A 19,955-nucleotide genomic window follows, 5' to 3' on the forward strand; every position below is an offset into this window, starting at 1 on the left:
CCAAATTTTTATTATATACATATTAATATGAAAACAGTACAAATCGTTTTATATTAATTAATATTTAATGTCACTGATAATCAGTTTATTATTTTTAAAATTTATATATATATCTATATATATGGAAAAGTATTTTATACTGAAATTTAAAATTTCACGATACAAATTTACTTAAATCTAGTTTTTTCCGGGGAAAATATTTTATGTCTAACGAGATCTGACTAAAATCAACAAAATTTAATTTTTTTATTTTTTAGATCTATAATAATATTAATAGATCTACTCAGATTTATCCACTGTAAAAAATCGGGAGTGAATTCGCAGTGATTACGGATTTAAATTCAATACGAATTCACTGCATCACTCGGAATTTCGGTAACACGACTTTATCTCTCTGGACAAAATCTCTCCAGGATAAAATTTCTAAAATTATTTTCATCAGTCCAATCCCTGCTGGCCATACTATCACTTCAAAAATTTGACGTTCAGTGATTTTGATTAACTTCACAGTAAGTTTACGTCCAGTTCCTGCAATTGACGATGATGTCAAATTTGGGCTGAGAATTTCCCATGATTTTATACATGTATCTGTAACACATTCTATTTATTTATGATATACATATAAAATGTGAAAAAAACCTGAATACGATTCCAGTCGTAAGTGTAGAAATCATTATAATTACATAGATTATTATAAGATCTCGTTTATAGAGATCGTGTTCAACGGATTTTGTCCTGGAGCGATTTTCTCGTGTGGAGATTTTGTCATGGGGAGATATTATGGTGGAACCCGAAATTTCGGAGTTTAAAAAAAAAATCACTTCGCATACGGAGTAAAGAGTTTGTTTTTTCAGCGGAGTAATTTCGGAGTGATCTGGATTTCATATAAATCTACATTCATTCCAATTCGGAGTTCAATATTAAACTGAACTTTTTTTAGGAGTGAATTTTACTTCGAACCCGAGTTTCCATACTAAAACAAACTCCCCTTCTAAGTGAATTTCACTCCAAGGAGATTAAATAAATACTCAGTCATCCTCTGCGCATTCACTTGGGATTTAATCCGCAAATTTTTTATAGTGTATAGATCTCGTTAGATCTATATAATTTTTCAAATTTTTTTTATTTTTTACAAAGGGTGCACTCGGAAATGTTCTAGCTCTAGCTTTTGCTACATCCTCTTTGATCCTGACGCTCCGTATAGGGGACAATTTTGCCAGCATTGGCATTATTGGCAACTAGCAGCTATTTGCTGGACCATAAAAATAATTATTGCTACAGCTTTCAAATAGATGACTTAAAAATCTATAAATTAGAAAAAATATAATAGTATATTGTACAACTAGTGCGGCAAGTTGTCGATTGCCCACGAGAGCGAAGTTGAGCGCACGAACGAAGTGAGTGCGCTCATTCGCTCGAGTGGGTAATCGACAACACCGCACGAATTGAACACAGTTTTTTTTATCATTAATGCAATATAAGTACTATCTTAGTGCTCGCTGTTTTATTCTCCAAGTAGCTTTTTGCTGATTCAACTGTTGCCGCGACATTTTTGTGGGTTAAACGATAATCTGCATGCGACAAGAAGTAAATTTGAGTGCGACAAGTTTACTTGTCGCACTCAAATTTACTTGTCGCACGCAGATAATCGTTTAACGCACACAAATGTCGTGGAAACAGTTGAATGGGCAAACAGCTATTTGGCGAACAAAAGAGCGTGCGCCAAGATAGCACTTATATTGCATGAATGATAAAAAATATGTTTTTTTGCTTCTTAAAAGGTCCATAAGTAGACTTATAAAAAATTATTCAAATAGCAAACAAAATGATGCCCCGGGACTGAGGAGGATATGGCGACGCTTCGCTAGAATTAGAGCCGGAGCATTTCCGAATGCTCCCAAAGCTCCAAGTCTTCTTTTCAAATCAAAATATAATTTAAAATTCTCAATTTTATAATTTGCTTTATTTTAATTTGAATCTTCGTAGATCGCAGATCTAAATCATAAACAAAATTAGATTTACGTAAATCTAAGTTATTCTTTTCCGGGAAACTATAACAGGAAAATATGTAAATATTGACATATCATTAATTTTAATCACACATTCGTACTTTTTTTTACGTACTAAAGTTTTAAAAATTTTAATTGTAATAATGAATGTACACTAGTCACAAAAATTAAGGGATATAAAAAGTCATTGATAACTCGGCGCCAAATGGTCGTAGAGGCTTTTTGAGGGCGGAAAATTAAAGGGCATAAAATTTCTTAAAAGAGTCATAAGGTCAGATTATCAAAAAAAATTTATTGAAGCCCATAGACTTTCTTGAAGACAAGCAAAAATTTAGAAAATTTTTTTTGCGTCGGTTTTCTTAGAATTACTCCGGAACCGTGCGCGATAAAAAAATTTTGAAGTCCAGATCTGAAAACTAGAAACTTGAGGCTACAATTTGCTTTTTTTGTTTTTACTCAACGACCATTTTTTACCGAGCTACAGCATGGGCAGTGTTACAATTCTACTCACAACATCTCTACTCAAGGGAAGTAGATACAACTCTACTCACTCACAACTTTACTCAGCCTCAACTCTACTCACAGTTTTTTTTACTCAGGTTTAACTCTACTCAATTGTATCTTTACTCAGGTTTAACTAGGCTCAGCTACAACTCTACTCACGTATTTTAGCCTATTGATAAAATAGCAATTCTTTGTGAGTACAATAGTAGCTGAGTAAAGATATAACTGAGTAGAGTTGAACCTGAGTAAAAAAAACTGTGAGTAGAGTTGAGGCTGAGTAAAGTTGTGAGTGAGTAGAGTTTTATCTACTTCCCTTGAGTAGATATGTTGTGAGTAGAGTTGTAACACTGCCACAGCATGTTGAAAATCACTCGAAAATTTTGAATTTTTTTTATATCCCTTAATTTTTGTGACCAGTGTAGTTTTTAAAAATAATAAATTTTGTTATTTACCACATTGATTTATTTATTTGTGTAGTAATATTCGTGAGTATTAAATAGTGATAGATCACTACGTGATAATTTTTTACATAAATGAAAATAAAAATAAATTTAAAAAAATATTCCAATAAACTTGTATTTTTTTGTATTAAAACAGTACTCAATGCAAATAATAAATAACTTGTATAAATTATCAAAAACAGTAATAATAATTATTATTACTACTTAGTTAATTCCCATATTTGTGAGATATTGCTTAATACTTCTTCTGGACTATTTTTATAAAACATAAAGAAACCTTGTATTTGTGCTGGACTAACATCTTTCCCATGATTAGCAACACCCTGAGCAAATTCTTTAGCTAGCTCATGAGCTTTGGTTTGATCAGGGCCACGGTAAAATCGTAAAAACATTTTTTCAACTTGACTTATACTACAGTAACCAATATATTCTTTAACGTCAACTCTCCCGGGTCTTACGAGAGCTGCGTCTAATTTTTCTTTATAATTTGTTGTCATAAATAAAATTCTTGCTTCCGTTGAAGCAACGCCATCAAGACAATTTAATAATCCGCTCATTGTTAAATTATTCAGGCCTTCGTAGGCAGTTTTAGCTAAAAATAAAATAATTTTATGGTAAAATAAAAATTTTAACAGCAGAAATTAAATTTAAAATCGGGTAATTACTGTGAGTATCTTGAGAACGATCTTTGAAAGCTGCATCAATATCTTCGAGAAGAATTATTGTCTGCTGTGGTGCAACAGCAAGAAGGTGGTTTAAACGGTCATCCGTAAGTCCTCGTTCGGACAAATTTAATACACAAATTCCGCGCTCTAATTCACCAGCAAGACCAGTAATGAATGAGGATTTGCCGCATCCAGGAGGACCGTACAGCAAATAGCCACGTCGATAAGGTATTCCTGGATAATAAAATAGTAACATTTTCATGTAAGAAATTTTTAAAGATCTTTTGTATTATTTATTGACATCTGTAGATACTTTACACCCAACAACCTCGATCGCTGTACCATCCAGGATTGTTAATAAATTCTTTGCAGTCATTTAGAATTCTCTCAGCTATTCCGTCTCCCAGAACAACTGAATCTAATGGACGTTTTTTACGTGGATGACCAAATTGACGCCACTCACTTCCCATGGCGGTGTACATTATTGTCTTGCCTTCATGTTCTTTTAGTGCCATTTGACGTGCTAATATAAATAATTATTATCGGCAATTATTAATTATTAATTATCAGCAATTATTAACTAACGAGCAACCTACATTCACTATGTGACTGTCTAAATATTACTACCAAATTTATTAGGTATGATGTGAATTCAACAGTTTATTAAAATCTATGCTCTAAAATTAACTCTAGAATCTCTTGTTTATTTCTATTATCATTGAAATTTAATGAGATAAACGTCGTCATTACCTCACAAATTTATTGATTTCGATGGTTGTATAATCATGACATTCTTGAAAAAACTACACACGGTCAAATTTTTTTTATTAATCGTCTAACATATTTTTTTTTTACTGATAATTATATATATTCAGTCATATTCAGTGACAAAATAATTAAATTATTAATTTATTTGAAGAAAATATTAAATACGATCGTCTTTTTTCCCGCGTAATTTAAATTTAATTCGAATGATATAAATAAATCTATTCATCTCAATACTTGGCAATTAAAAAGAGTTTAAACTATGAAAAGGCACAAATTCAAGTCAAGACCTATCTAATGATACCATTTTCAATAACATTAACTAATTCTATCATATAGATATGGCGGGAACAAAATTTTCCTTATTCTCTTAATAATATAGATAATTCATTCATTCATTTTTCATTTTTCAGAGACGTAATAACAATTATTAAATTACCTTCTTCAAGAATATCAAAATAAATACTCTTATTATTTCCTAATGCTGTTAATTGAACAGTTTCCCATGGAATTCCCATATGTAGATCTAGTGTCTGTTGCTCTCGTGTTCTTTGAACTTTTATCCAATTTCCTTTATATCTTATTGAATTTAAATAGACGATGTTAATTAAATTAAGTATATGATACTGAAGTAAGCAGACGTCTAATAATTTTTGGATTTTTTTTTAGACGATAAAACATAAAAAAAAAATATTTAAAAAAATGGCACCTGTATTTTTTTTTAATTTTCTACATGTGCATATTTTTATATTATTTTTTTACAATTGATTTGTTGAAATACGAAAACTCAAAAATTTTTAAATGTCTGCTAACTTCAGGATCATAAAATTATTTATGGTCATTGATAAAAAAAATATTTACTTGAAAAAATGGGTACCAATACTGGGTATAAAATCATATTTTGTTTTAACATGACCAGTTTCTTTCAATTCAAAACTAGTTTCTACAGATAAATGTTGAGTTTTACGAGCACCTTTGTGTGTTATCCATTGAAGTAACCATTGATAACTTTTATCACGACATGGAACTTCTAAGGTTATCATATAATGACGTCTAAAAAATAATTATCATTTATTAATTACTAAATGAACAATAAAGTATGTTATGATTATTTGAATTTTTTACTTGAAAAGAACAGTCGCAACTTGTGATCCTTTTCGTAGAAAAGCTGCACCAACACCTAGTCCTGCTAAACCAAAACCTGCTCCAAAGTAAGGGTTGTCTGAGAGTGTCTGTATGTACTCAATAATTGTCATCTTGTTTTGTTTTTATCACAATTATAACTTATTAAATAAAACTGTTTTCAGTAAATTGCGTTTGATTTTAAAAAATTTAAAAGCTGGTTTATGAGCTAACCTACACATGCTTTTGCTTGTAGATTGTGATGAAAATCACGTGGTTATATTGTCATCCCAACAAGAGAATGCACCTCGGGTGTCGTCGGTTTTTACTCCCACTCTGGGTGTTTTATGTGTTAAATGTTCTCCCACTTTTCTGTGCGCATGCGCAATTCATAAATGTTCGGTGGTGGGGGCAATTTCCGAGGTGCATTCTCTTACTGGGACCACTTTACATGCAATGTTTGTATTTACTGGATATTGGTAAAAAGGAAAATATAAAGTGACGTCTAAATTTTTGTATCTGTGAATATTTCATTTTGTTTTGTTAAATTTTTTTTTCAAGTCAAAAATAGTAATTTCTGTCTCTCATTAAGAAATCTAATTTTAATTATAATTTTAAATTCTCAACTACGAATTATTTTAAATCATAAAATTATAAATTGAAATTATTTGGAATAATTTACATTCTGAAATAATTTTGAATTGAATTGAACGAGAAAGTAATATCGCATATTTTTGGTTCCTTAAATAATTTAAAATAATTTAAAATAATTTTAAATTGTCCGAGGAACCAGAAATTGCGATGATACTGAAGTAAGCCGACGTCTAACAATTTTTGATAGTTTTTTTATACAATGAATTATAAGAAAAAAAATATTTTAAAAATTTTCACCTGTAGTTTTTTAAATTTTCTACATGTGCATATTTTTAGTTTTTCTTTTTTGTAATTGACTTGTTGAAAAGAAAAATCCAAAAATTACTAATGGTCTGCTAACTTTAGGATCATGAAATTGCGACACTATTTTCTCATTCAATTCACCCAAGTATCACACAGACAACTTGATGTCTTAAAGATGCCTTTTACAAGGATAAAATAATTTTTTTTGTCTCAAAGTCACGTTTTTCGATATAAATAATATATGCGGATGTTGATCCTAGGAGACATAGACAATTTGTGTTGTTTTTCCTGTCTTAAAAAGGATGGCAATTAAAAAATCGTTTAGATGACTTATTTTACCACTGTTCGTAATTTACTTTTTGTCGTCATTTGTGTCAAATCTTTTAAGTAGATATTTTTTTGGTGACATAAATTTCTGATCGTTTTCCCTATACAAAAATTGCCATAGAATCCAATCAAATGCGACAAAAACCGCATAGAAACCAATACAGTCTACAGGATTCCGTCTCGGCAGTTTAGGTTTTACACCGGACTACTATAGGAAACACCAAACAGACAATTGTCAACATGTTGGTGCTTTATCGATATGTCAAACAACAGCCTAAAAACTGATATCTTATGGATGTCACAAAGGCAAGTGTGATGCTTGGGCAATTAAAAATGATTCAAAAGTTCAAATCATTTAAAATGATTTTAAATTGATCAACAAACCAGAAAATTCAATATTATTTTTTCATTCAATTCAATTCAATTCAAAATGATATTTCGTTATTTATTAATCCAACATGATTTGAAATGATTCGTTCAAAAATTTATGCTCGAAAGCAAATATAAATACTTCAGAGAATTTGGAATGAATCAAAATGATTAAGAGTTACATCAACTCAAATCATTCCAATTTAGATTCTTAATCAGGGATATTATGATTCATTTTTTAAATTATAAAACAAATATTTGTGATAGAAAAAAAAAGTATAGTATAGTTTTTTTTTGTAATTAGAATTGTTAAAACAAATTTTATTAAGAAATCTAAATGAATATTTAAATAATCATAGATTTAGATGGATATAAATTATTGTTTTTTAGTATGTATGTTATGGAACAGTGATAAGTCAATTCGAATGTCCGCTAATTATTTTCAATACAAAACTATATAAATATTTATAAATATACAACCGATCGTTATGAAATTCGGCATAGAAATAAACTAAATTTATTCGAACCCAATAGAAAAATGATAATTTTTGTAAGATAATTTTATTTTTATTTACATTATGGAATTTATTTAAAATAGAAAACAAATTGAACTAAAAAGACGTATACGTATACCCCGTGTAAAAAAAATTGTTAAGAAAAGGTCAAAAAAGTGTTGACTATTCTAAACTTCAAAACGTGACACAACTACGAACTTTTTTTGAACGCTTTTTAAACTTTTAAAAATTCAAGAGAAATATCAATAAATATCCTCACATTATTAAAATATGCTGAAACGAAAAACGTTCAGAAATAGTTCAAAATCAGTTTTTCCTGAACGTATTTTGCACTGAAAAATGTTAATTTGTAGTATCATGTCAAATGATTTTTTCTGTGTATTTTCAGAAGTTTGAAAATTGTTTAAAATAAGTTCGTCATTGTGTCAAGTTTTGAAGTTTAGAATAGTCAACACTTTTTTGACCTTTTTTCAACAATTTTTTTTTACACGGGACGTATATACGTAGTATACAGTACTGTAATATTATTATTGTTGAAGTTTTTTTTCTCCTTTTGTATATCAAACTGCAGTATTTAATAATTACTAGTTGATTTTTATGGAAAAAAGTAAGTCTGTAATGGATAAAATAATTATTAGCAACTTAAATAAATATCGCTGAAAATAAAAATAATAAAATTATATACTTTGGCATCTGTTTCATAATAACATTTCGCAAATTGATAACTTTTTTCACATGGATCCTCACTTGTCGCTATTAAGAAAAATTAAATTAAATAACTGTTAATTTTTGTTGTAAATAAATTTAAAAAATAGTCTAATTTAAACTAAAAAAATGATATATTTACCTTTAAGAAAACAAGTATTGTAAGCATTTATGGAACTTGGTATTAATTCTTCTGGTAATGCCATTTTCAGTTGTTTGATTTTACCTTCGACGTCAATATTATTATTTTTGTCGATCTAGAAAAAGCAATCATACAAAAATATATGTATATATGAGACTGTATAAAAAAAATCTGAAAAACAGTTGGACCCTGGGAGCCAATTGCAACACTTCCCTCTGTTTTCGAAAAAACAGAATTAAAAAATTTGAATCATGTTGAATCTTTCTGAATCATATTTTCAGGATTGGATAGCATTCATGAGGATATAAATTTTTTTAATTCTTTCAAATTCTTTTTTTTAATCAGGGTGGTCCTAAAGTGGCCAAAAACGATACATCTACCCTATTTTTTTTTTTTTTTTTGAGCTTATAAAAAATAGTTTTAAGATACATACATTTTTAGTTAATTTTCCAAGACAATGAAGATAACACATTAGTGTTCTGTCCTCTGGAAATTGTCCATTTCTATGTGCTTCTTGTAACTCTAATAAGTAATAACAGTTATTAGAAAAAGAATATTACAACAATAGCATTAATACGTATTTTGAAAAACATGTAAATTATTTTCCTTATGAGCTACAGCTACATATATTTTAAGAATTTTTGGTTCTCAGCGTTTTACTATTGATTTGCAAATAACATTTTGGGAATATGAATACCTGGACTAAGTCCTACTTTTGATGCACAAGATTTACCCAATGGTTTCACCATATTTTGTATTTGTTCTACAGTCATGACCTATTATTAAAAATAAAATTTAAATAAATAAAAAATCGTGATTACAAAACTAATATGAAGGCACGGGTCGCTATTATTTTCCATCGATTGAGAATTGAAAAAAAAAAAAAAAAACAATTATTAGCCAAAATAAAACTCAATGACTAGATTTAAAAGTTCCATCGATAGATAACAGTGTTATATATATAGTAAAATCAAAATAATAACACTTACAGCCTCAGTATGGAAAATATTTAATGAGATCCAAAAAACAGTTGTAATTGCTATTGTAAGAACACTACTTATGCCCTTCATTTTCATATTTTTTTGTATGTTTAATAAAGCATTTATGTATCTTCTCAATTTTTTTTATAGCACTCAGCTTGATAGACAAAGAAAAAAAATATTTATTCTACAGCTTTTTATACATTTGGCTTCGATCATTTGTACGCTTAATACTATTTCATCGTATATAATCAATATCTGAATTAATTTTATCCCATTTGCCTAATAACTGTCAATTAATTGACAATTTTACGTAATATTAAAACATACATCAAGCAATACAACAGGTAAATATTGTATGTTATGCAATACAGGTACAGAAATACAGATATAACTTCAGATTTAAAAAAAATATTTTTTATTAAAAATTATTTATTTTTTTAATTTGCAAATATATTTACTAAATATATGAAGAAGTTGACTGCCAGAGAATACCATCTAAAATTTTATAAAAAAGTCTCAAAATTTTTATCGAAATTTTATACCTGTATGAAATAGTAGTTTTGATATTTTCTTGATTAAAAATTATAATATTCAGATCTTATAAAAGAAACAAAATTCTAATTTATTCTTTAAAAAAATTGAATTACAATTAATTAAAAATGTGTGTTTTTATAAAATTGAATGAGGATTTTTAAAAATCATTTTCTTTTCATACAAATATATTGTTTATCCTGAATAAGAAAAGCGATTTAATTCATGCTAAGTGTATATCTACATTAGGGTGTGCCATTTTGAGGTGACTTTTTTTTTTTCAAAAAAAAAAAAAAACTGGCTGAAAACTCGAGGGAAGGTGAGAAAAGAAGTCTCTTATCATTTTTTGATAAATCTATCCATTCGAAAGTTATCGGAGCTGCACTGTTAGAAGTATTTATTTGAGCCAAATAAGATTTATTAATAGTTAATAAATGATTTATTAAATGAGATTTATTTGAGCCAAATAAGCCATTTCTTAATAGTTAATAAATGGCTTATTTGAATAGAAAGAAATGACACATGAAGTTCAGGTTATAATTTTGAATGGAATGAGTGTGATTGTTAGTAAAAATTTATTATAAAATTTCATTTTTTTTATATCTTTTGTATAATAATTTTTATCTTCAATTAACATTAATTGTGTGTATTATTTTCTTTAAAAAAATAAAATTAAACAGTCCTATAAAATATTTGTCATAACCTTACTTAATTAACATCACGTGTCATTTCTTTCTATTCAAATAAGCCATTTATTAACTATTAAGAAATGGCTTATTTGGCTCAAATAAATCTCATTTAATAAATCATTTATTAACTATTAACAAATATTTATTTGGCTCAAATAAATACTTCTAACAGTGTGGGAGTCAAATCTATAATAAATTTCTAGATATTTTTTTACTTTTCCGGCAAAACTATCAGACTTATCAAAAAATGTTATAAGATCTTTTTCATAGACAATTTTATTCCCTACAAATTATTTTCAATTAAGTTTTTTAAAATTCCGCATTGTTTTCTAATTATTTTCAGTTTAATGTTAAGGTCTCAGAATAGATCAGAAGACTATTATTTTTACGAGCTTGGTATTAAAATGAAAATAATTAGAAAACAATGCGGAATTTCGAAAAACTTTATTGAAAATAATTTGTAGGAAATAAAATTGTCTATAAAAAAAATCTTATAATATTTTTTGATAAGTCTGATAGTTTTGCTGGAAAAGTAAAAAAATATCTGGAAATTTATTATAGATTTGACTTCCAGCTCCAATAACTTTCGAATAGATGGATTTATCAAAAAATGATAAAAGACTTTTTTTGTGAGCGTTAAATTCTCTACAAGAATATGCTATGGACTTATTTATATGAGGTGCAAATGCCGAGCTAGAAAAATAAAAAAACAAAAAATTTTTTTTCCCATGTTATTTAAATGGGAAATGGAAGATTAGAAATAGGCACCTCTAGATATTAATATTAAGAGCTCCGCTTTTAACAGGCTTCTTTTCTCACCTTCCCTTAAGTTTTCAGCCTGTTTTTTTGTTGAAAAAAAAAGTCACCTCAAAATGGCACACCCTAATCTATATATTAGTCGATTAAAATTGTTTTAAATAATTTCAAATTGTTTTGAATCATTTCAAATAATTTATTCTTAATTAGGGTAAATAAATTTCTCAATACGCTTTCATATTTTTCAAAGTATTCCATTGCAATGAAGGAAAAAATTTAGATGCGGAATACGGCCACTCTGCCATCTTTACGCGGGAAATTAAAGTGTCGTACAAACACGCGTAGTTGATTGTTGTGATTGATATGTTCATATAGATATAATTATGTTTATATAAGTCTATTTTTGACAAAAATTGATTATGACATTATATCTTATTTAAACAATATATTTTTTATGTCTTTATGTATTTAAATTGTGTTTATAAACAACCGCGTATGTTAAATATCTAGTTTACGTTGTGAAAACTCGTGTATTGGTTTTATAGGTTATATTGCGCGGGAAAAATGTTTAAATTTTCAAATATGCCCGTGACTATTTGTTACTTGAATTGTACACGAATATTTATTAGAAATAAATCTAAATATTTAACAAAAGCTGAAGTAATAAAACGTTTGATGAAAGAACAAACAAAATCATTTGGCCCATTGTTAGAAAATAGTAAACAAAGAAAAAAAAGATTGAAATCAATTGAATCGAATATAAAAGTTGAATCAACAACAAATAATAATAATAATAATAATAATAATAATAATAGTAGTTTAAATTTGGAAAATTCTGAATTTTTGTGGACAATTAATAGTGCAAATAATGGAAATTTGAAGCTTATTAAGACAGACAGAAAAGAAAATTCAAAACAATCGTTATCATTTAAAGAATATAATAATAAGAATAATAATAGCATTAATAATATTTTACCATCAGATTTAATTGTAAGTAATGATAAAAATGAAAATCGTAAAAAAACTTTACCTGAAAATAAATATAATAAAAATGATAATCGGAATCAATTAAACGATTCTGTTAAATTAAATGAAGATAATTTATCATCGAATAAATTGATAAAACCTGAAGTCAATATAAAAAATAGTTCGAACTTTGAAATAACAAATTTCCCATTAATCAAAACTCCTAAGGATGATCAAGATTATTGGAAAATTTCTGAAATTATAACCCAACCATTAATAGAATCAAAAAACTTTTCATTGCCTGGTGTAACTAAAATTTTAAGTGCAACTATGTCTGATGAAGCTAAATTGATGTTAGAAAATTGGAAGAAGAAAATGATTTTGAAATTAGGTGTTGAAGGATTTGAAAAATATAATCAAGGTAATTTATTTTTTAATTAATAACTTATATAGTCGGTGGCGCGCTAGTAGTTTCGGACAAATATCTTTCAATCGAAAATTATAAAGTTATATTATACACTTTCCCTATTTGTCACGCATCTCTGATTAAAAGAAGCGATTCAAAACAATTCAAAACGATTCAATTTTACTACTATATAGATATACATTCAACATTGAGTGAATCGTTTTGTCTTATCAGGGATATTTTTAATTAAATGTTCGATAATAATTATAATTATTAATGAGCTATGTTGTGAAATATAAATACCATAATACAAATTTATCAAATATTCGTTTCATTAAATTATATTTTGGCGGTAAAAAAAATTATTTTTGATATTTTGAAACAATAAGTGTGTAACCAATTTAATATTTATCGCATGTATATTAAATATTGTTGAATTTATTTCAGATTTATTGAATGACAGTAAAATAATGCATTCATTAATTGGAAATACTTTAATGAAAGAACAAGTTGACGTACCTGATCATTTAAAACTTACGTACAGTAGTATAAAACTAATATTAAAAGATGTAACTGATGTACGATTGATAGAGTCGCATGTTGTTCATCCGACTCTTGGATATCGTGGGATTATTGACTGCGTTGCCTGTTATAGGTAAGATAGACAACATTTCTTCCAACTTCAAAAATTGTCGCTTAATATATTTATTAAAATTTTTTTAAAAATGCAGAAGTTTTTTTTGATTTTTTTCTTATGAAATAATCGATACTCGAATGGGCAATATTAATTATGTACCTAAAGATCGGAACGTTTTTCGCGCATCGAAAATGAAAAAAAAATTTAGTAATTCGACTGCTTACACAGTTGAAAAATTTGCGTTAAATTAAACACAAATCACATGTCCCAAACAGTCCACTCAATTTTTTGTGTTAATTTAACTCATTATACTCGTGTCAAACAATAATACAGGTTCAAAACTTCTTGAGATCAGATAACACATTCAACGTTAGATAAATTTACACTTGGTGGCGTCAAATAATTGACACTAAATATTTAACTATTTAATTTTTATCCCTGGTTAAGAATTCCGATCGAGTCCGATTGAAATCGGATTGGGATCCGATCGAGTATAATCGGAATAAATCGGTTCCAATCGGAAAATAATATTTTTATTTCGTTATTATTTTCCGATTGGAACCGATTCATTCCGATAAAAATTTTGAATGGGAATCAATACGTTTCAATCGGAAAATAATATATTTTTCGGAAATTTCCGATTCACTCCAATAGGATTTGATCGGAAATTTCTGATTGAAGTGAATCGGATTTCTCAACCATCAGGGATACACAAGAACACAAAATTTTCAACTGTATTAGAGCGACTCAAAGGGTAGTTCCGGAAGTTGGGGTTGGCCTAAGATTTTCGGTTAATATACCAGCATCTATAAACGAAATTTTTCAGAAATCTAATCATTCAGTAGATTTTGTAGTTTCTAATTTTTTTTATACGTTACGCGAAAAATGTTTCAATCTGCAGGAACATTATTGATTAGACAGTCTAATTGATTTATTCCAGTTAAAAAATACTAATTTGAACCGTCTCCTGACCGACAATAATTCTGTTAGAAAAGACTAAAAAGAGTCATCATCTAATTGGTCTCAATAAAATATTTATAGTTATTAATTATTTATTTCAGGAGCGTCTGGCCATAAATTCTATCATGAAATTTCCTTAATAAATATTCATGTATTTAATCTTTTAAATATTTAATGTAATTTCAAAATTAGTTGGAAGAATCTATTTAAATAATTGCAATAAATTAAATTAAATCAAATCAAAAATTTGATGTGATATTTTTGTATGTGGACATTTGAATTTGATTATTAAAAGATAGGAAAGTATGTTTTATTAAAATTACGTTCATGTTAGAGTTATAAAGCATTTTGATAAGGTTATTATTATTAAATAAATAAATAAATAGACCACAGGAAGTCGGGACAAGGTAAAAAATCAGAACATCAGCTTCGATTTAATTCTACGTTTCGTCCCTTTATTGGGACTTCCTCAGCAACTACGAAATATAGTCACAAGTTATATCCTTTAGATATAGAATTAACAATGAACAATATAAATTATTATACACAAGTATATACTATATTAGTATCAAGTATTGGGTCAGACGGTCCTAGGTACATATAAAAATGTTAATTCTATTTCATACTACATGCTTAATATGCCTCATTTCATTACATTACTTTGTTTTACATTATATTAGATACGTTATATATATTACATATATTTATCACTCTATTGTTTATATTAGACATAGAATGTGATATTTCTGCTACAATGTTGGCCAAAGCCTTATAATTTTTGTTTTGTTTGGAATTTTTTGTTTTTTTGTATTGAAATTTTTACGTCTGTTACCAGATTGTAATTATAAGAGATTTGTATTTTAATACTATAATGTATCTGGCAAATAAATAAATAAATATGTACTTTTTTAATCTATAAAGAACTATGAACTCGTAAGATTAAGATAAAATCTCAAGAATTTATATGGTTCATTGTTAATTCTATATCTAAAGGTTATAACTTGTGACTATATTTCGTAGTTGCTGAGGAAGTCCCAATAAAGGGACGAAACGTACAACTAAATCAAAGCTGATGTTCTGATTTTTTACCTTGTCCTGATATTTATTTATTTATGAAAAGTTTTGGACTTGATATGAAAAATTTTTATTATTATTATTATTATTATTATTATTATTATTATTATTATTATTATTATCATTTTAGGACTTTTGAACCCCTCCCCCCGTCCTTGTCACAGGTTGTCACATTTTTATAACCCCCCTCCTGATGTGTCGTCACAAATTTTTTCAATTTATGCATGAATTTAAAATAATCGAGAGAAAACAGCTATTTGAGTGTCTCACTTGCATTACAACGCCGCTCTAGAAGTTAAATGACGTTGCATGAGAGATAATCTCATAGCGAGAATGCTAAATTATTATAAATATAGATCACGTTCGTAAATTTTTAAAGTTTTTTATTCACATTTGAACTTCGCGTTTTAGTATTTTAAATTTTAACAGGTGACGTCACAAAACTATTGATCCCCCCATGCCCCTTGTCAAATTTTGGTGATACCCCCCCTCCCCATTAAAATGTGACGTAATTTATGGATGACCCCTTATTAGACGCAGCGTCGAAAGAGGTTTTAGGATATTATTCTTATTCATTATATTTATCGAATTTTTATTTTTTAATATTTTTAATTCAAGCATTTTTAAAATTATATATTATATTTTTCAATGCCGTTACAAGCGAGTTTTTTTTAAATTTAAATATTCATATTCAAACTCTAAGACATTATTGGAAATAAAATTTAGCCATTATGCATGAATAAATACGTAAAAATAATTTAATCGCAGACTCGTGGTTAAGTTTGCAAATGTCTCTTCAACAAATTCAGTAACATGGAATTGTGAATCAAGCTATCGATAATATAAGAAACTTTACATTGAAAAAAAAAGTTCCTCGGAGTATGATTAATTTACTTCATAAGTAAAAACATTATTTTTGGTATAGACGTACTAAAACAAATTTAATATAAATATTTATAGATTTTTCTGATGAGAAAAGTAAAATCTTTGAATTACAGGGTGCTCTACTTTTATAATAATTTTGATATTTCTATTATGGTTATTAATAGGAGCTTATAAAATACTGAAATGAAATAAGTAAATGAATTATAGTGCTGAGTATTAAATATTGGATTTGAGAAACTTATTTTACGTTAATATTTTACTTTAATACATTTTTTTGGCAGGCAGTACTTAAGTAAACTTAAAAATTCGTTTCAGAATATTTTTATAGATAGACTTTACTTTATATTTCTTAAGTAATGTAACCATAAGATAACTTTTAATCCGTGAATCGACTGGATCAACTAGGAGTTAATATTGTAAAATTTATGTTAAAGTTTATTAAATAATTTAAAATTTTTTTTTGGCTTAATTTTTTCTTTTTAGTCAACTTTTAAAATCTAATAAGATTTTTTACATAAATATTTTAATTTAAATTAACACAAAATGAATTTATTCGTTAGATAAGAAATAATTTCCCAAAAATTTATAAAAATCGCAGCTTGATTTCATAAAATATTAAAGATTATTAAAAACTTCACTGATTTTACGCAAGAAAAATTTCTTAGCGTAATAAAATTGATACTATTTTCCCCGGCTATGAATATAATATAAGATGGGGGGTGGGTGGGGAGTACTTAAGGAAATACTAAGTTGTTGAGGATTCAAATACGTTAAATCATTTTTTTTAAAGATATTCAAAGTAAAAGAAAAAATTTTCAGTTCCCGTAAAAAAAAAAATTTCTGGATATTAAATAAATTTGATTAAATTAAATTTTCTTGCATGTAATTTACATAAAGAAAAATTACATTTCACATCTTAGATGCATGGGAAGAAAAAAAAATTCTTAAAAAGTTTAAATACCTAATTTAAATTGTTAATTTTTGTTTGTTAATCACTATTTATATATTTATTTATTTAACGCCAATCGGCAATGTACAATAACAATTTACATACGATATTGAAGGAGAGTAACAGGCGAAATAACGCTTTAAGCGATGGATTATAATATAGATATACAAAAATAATGAAGACAAAAAGATTGCACGTGGAGGGGTTCGTGGTTAGTCGTTGTATTCCAGTACCAGCTTTTTGACAGACGTTCGAAAGGATGGGTAGAGACGACCAAAGAAGTTCACATCCGAGCAGATAGCATTGACCGAATTAGATATTCTGTTGATAGGCCCAAAACGGACATAGTTTTTGGAGGATTTTGTAGTATTTAGCAGCCGGCTATGTCGTAGGCCCGTTTTGGGGCAGATAAATTCAAAGCGTTCAAGTATTTCTGGGGAGTCAATGTACCCGTTGATTACCTTGTAGAAGAACGAAATGTCGTTAACTTGCCTTAAATTCGCTAAATAATTGATATGAAGGTACTCATATACGGCGTCCGTGCCCAAGTCATGGCCTGTCTGTCGTAAGACTATTTATTATTAACTTCAAAGTAAAAAAATTTAAATTTTAGTTACAATTCCAAAGAAGATATTTTTAAAAAATCGATTATATATTGCCTGAAATAATAGATTAAAAATATATTGAAAGTTAAGAACATTTTATAAATTGTAAATATTTCCATTTCAAGGTGATTATTGAAATACATCTGAAATTATTTGACACTGTGACTTCTGTTATTGTAAATTAATAAGAAAAACAAAACAAATTGACTTCATACTATTTTTTTTTTCAAAAACAAAATTTTCCGAATACCCCGTTTCGCCCCCTCTCCCCTACCAACGAAAGTTTTAATTTGAAAAAAAAAAAAAAAAAAAAAAAAAACAAATAATTTTTGAATTGCGTCGATTAATTTTTCAAATTAGAATGAAACTTCATAATTATATCGGATCTCTGTTTTTGTTAACCGTTTTTGTGAGCGGTAACGATTGCTTGACATAATGGACAGTTCTATGGACTTATCAAAAGCATCACTTGGCAAAATAGTAACTTCACTGCGCTAAATCTATTATTATGTATATGTTTGAGGAAAAATTATCTTTTTTATTTTGTTATTGTTTTTTTACTATATAATATTGCAATATTAAAAATTATGATTAGTTTTATTCGGAGGCACATCTTCTGCCCGCAAATATATTTTTGTTTTTTGAATTTTTATGTAAAAGTAACCCTGTAATTGGCTATGGCTGTTGGGTTTATTGTTAAATAAATAAATTAAATTTTTCAATTAATAAATATTTTTTTATGTATTTATATTTTTAAATTTCATTGAGTTTTTAAAATATTGGTTTGAGTTTCTATAATAATTTTTAGAGAAGCAAACTAAAATTTTATTTAAATACTTTCTAAATCAATGAGTTGATAAATTCAACGAACAGAAACGATCAGTCTCTCCATTTAGAAAATGTACCTTAAAAAGTATAAAACTAAATAAAAATTTCTTTAGTTAGTTGTCGCCTAAAACGACAATCTTTTGTTATCTATGATAATTTTGGTTTAGTTAAAACTTTTTATTTAATGCATCCAATAGTTTAAAAAATGACTTTTTTATCTTATATTTTATATTTCCTCAAATTTTTTTAAAAGTTGATTTTAATTTTTCACAAATATTTATTTATTGTATAGAGTTTAATTTGAAATAAAGCGAACTTTAAATATTTATAAATATAATATTTGAAGTTTTTAATTAATTCAGACTGTCAATAGCCAGACGAATTCATTGTAAATATTTGATGTTCCTTTATCACTGGATTATTTGCATTGATTTATTACTTTATCATATACAGTTATATTTATTAATCAATAATTTTTCTCCAACAGCCGTTAGTTCATCATTAATAAATAAAAAGACTTAATTGATAATCAATATTTAATTGCAGAGGTACTTTATGTCTTATCGATTGGAAAAAGTCTGAGAAAATAAAAACACTGAGTTCAATTTACGATTCACCTTTGCAGCTGAGCGCTTACATTGGTGCATTAAATAGCGACCCGAATTATCCATTCAAGGTAATAGATTGTGAGAATCTTTCTTACAATTGAATAAAACATTTAAAGAAAGGAAAAGCTTACAAAAAATGTAAAATAGAAATGAAATTTAAATGAAGCATTGGTTTGCTTTCAGGTGAAAACCGGCGTTTTGGCAATTGCTTATGTTGATGGGCAACCGCCTTCAGTATTTGAATTTACCGCTTCTAAACTTGAATTTTATTGGCAAGAATGGTTGAAAAGAGTTAAAAAATATTATTCTACATGATTCACACAGTTTCTCTTTAAATTATTGTACTATAATATATAATACAATTTAAGTTAAACGTTTTTATATCTATATACATGTATATATATCACACGATAACTGTTTGCCTTGAAAATATTAAATTTCACATTGCTTGGAGCGCAAATCATTGTTAACATCTGCTCGACGACATACCATAGTCTCAAGAGGGAAACTTATTTGCGTCTTAAAGTATACCAATTTCCTCAGTGGAAATTTACGAAGGCGTTACACCAGGAGTTTTTCCATTAAGATTATAAGAGA

The 19,955-nt window shown here is 27.4% G+C and overlaps 3 protein-coding genes across 3 annotated transcripts; 1 reads left to right on the forward strand and 2 right to left on the reverse strand.

Moving 5' to 3' along the window:
• Positions 1-46: 46 nt before the first annotated feature.
• Positions 47-5,808, reverse strand: LOC130669519 (mitochondrial chaperone BCS1). Its single transcript, XM_057472472.1, has 6 exons — positions 5,530-5,808; positions 5,266-5,457; positions 4,844-4,983; positions 3,968-4,162; positions 3,640-3,873; positions 47-3,566 (listed from the first exon to the last, which is right to left on the reverse strand). Exons 1-6 carry the CDS (start codon positions 5,658-5,660, stop codon positions 3,175-3,177), a joined length of 1,284 nt encoding a protein of 427 aa, XP_057328455.1. The 5' UTR covers positions 5,661-5,808; the 3' UTR covers positions 47-3,174.
• A 1,895-nt stretch (positions 5,809-7,703) lies between these two features.
• On the reverse strand, positions 7,704-9,632 carry LOC130669683 (general odorant-binding protein lush-like). Its single transcript, XM_057472702.1, has 6 exons — positions 9,471-9,632; positions 9,179-9,257; positions 8,915-9,003; positions 8,482-8,596; positions 8,320-8,387; positions 7,704-8,247 (listed from the first exon to the last, which is right to left on the reverse strand). Exons 1-6 carry the CDS (start codon positions 9,555-9,557, stop codon positions 8,230-8,232), a joined length of 456 nt encoding a protein of 151 aa, XP_057328685.1. The 5' UTR covers positions 9,558-9,632; the 3' UTR covers positions 7,704-8,229.
• Positions 9,633-11,779: 2,147 nt separating this feature from the next.
• On the forward strand, positions 11,780-19,681 carry LOC130670095 (mitochondrial genome maintenance exonuclease 1-like). Its single transcript, XM_057473268.1, has 4 exons — positions 11,780-12,827; positions 13,260-13,467; positions 19,297-19,426; positions 19,542-19,681. The coding sequence occupies exons 1-4, from the start codon at positions 12,005-12,007 to the stop codon at positions 19,671-19,673; spliced, it is 1,293 nt and encodes a 430-aa protein (XP_057329251.1). The 5' UTR covers positions 11,780-12,004; the 3' UTR covers positions 19,674-19,681.
• The last annotated feature ends 274 nt before the right edge of the window (positions 19,682-19,955 follow it).

This window comes from Microplitis mediator, chromosome 6, assembly GCF_029852145.1.
Source record: "Microplitis mediator isolate UGA2020A chromosome 6, iyMicMedi2.1, whole genome shotgun sequence".
Lineage (NCBI taxonomy): Eukaryota > Metazoa > Arthropoda > Insecta > Hymenoptera > Braconidae > Microplitis > Microplitis mediator.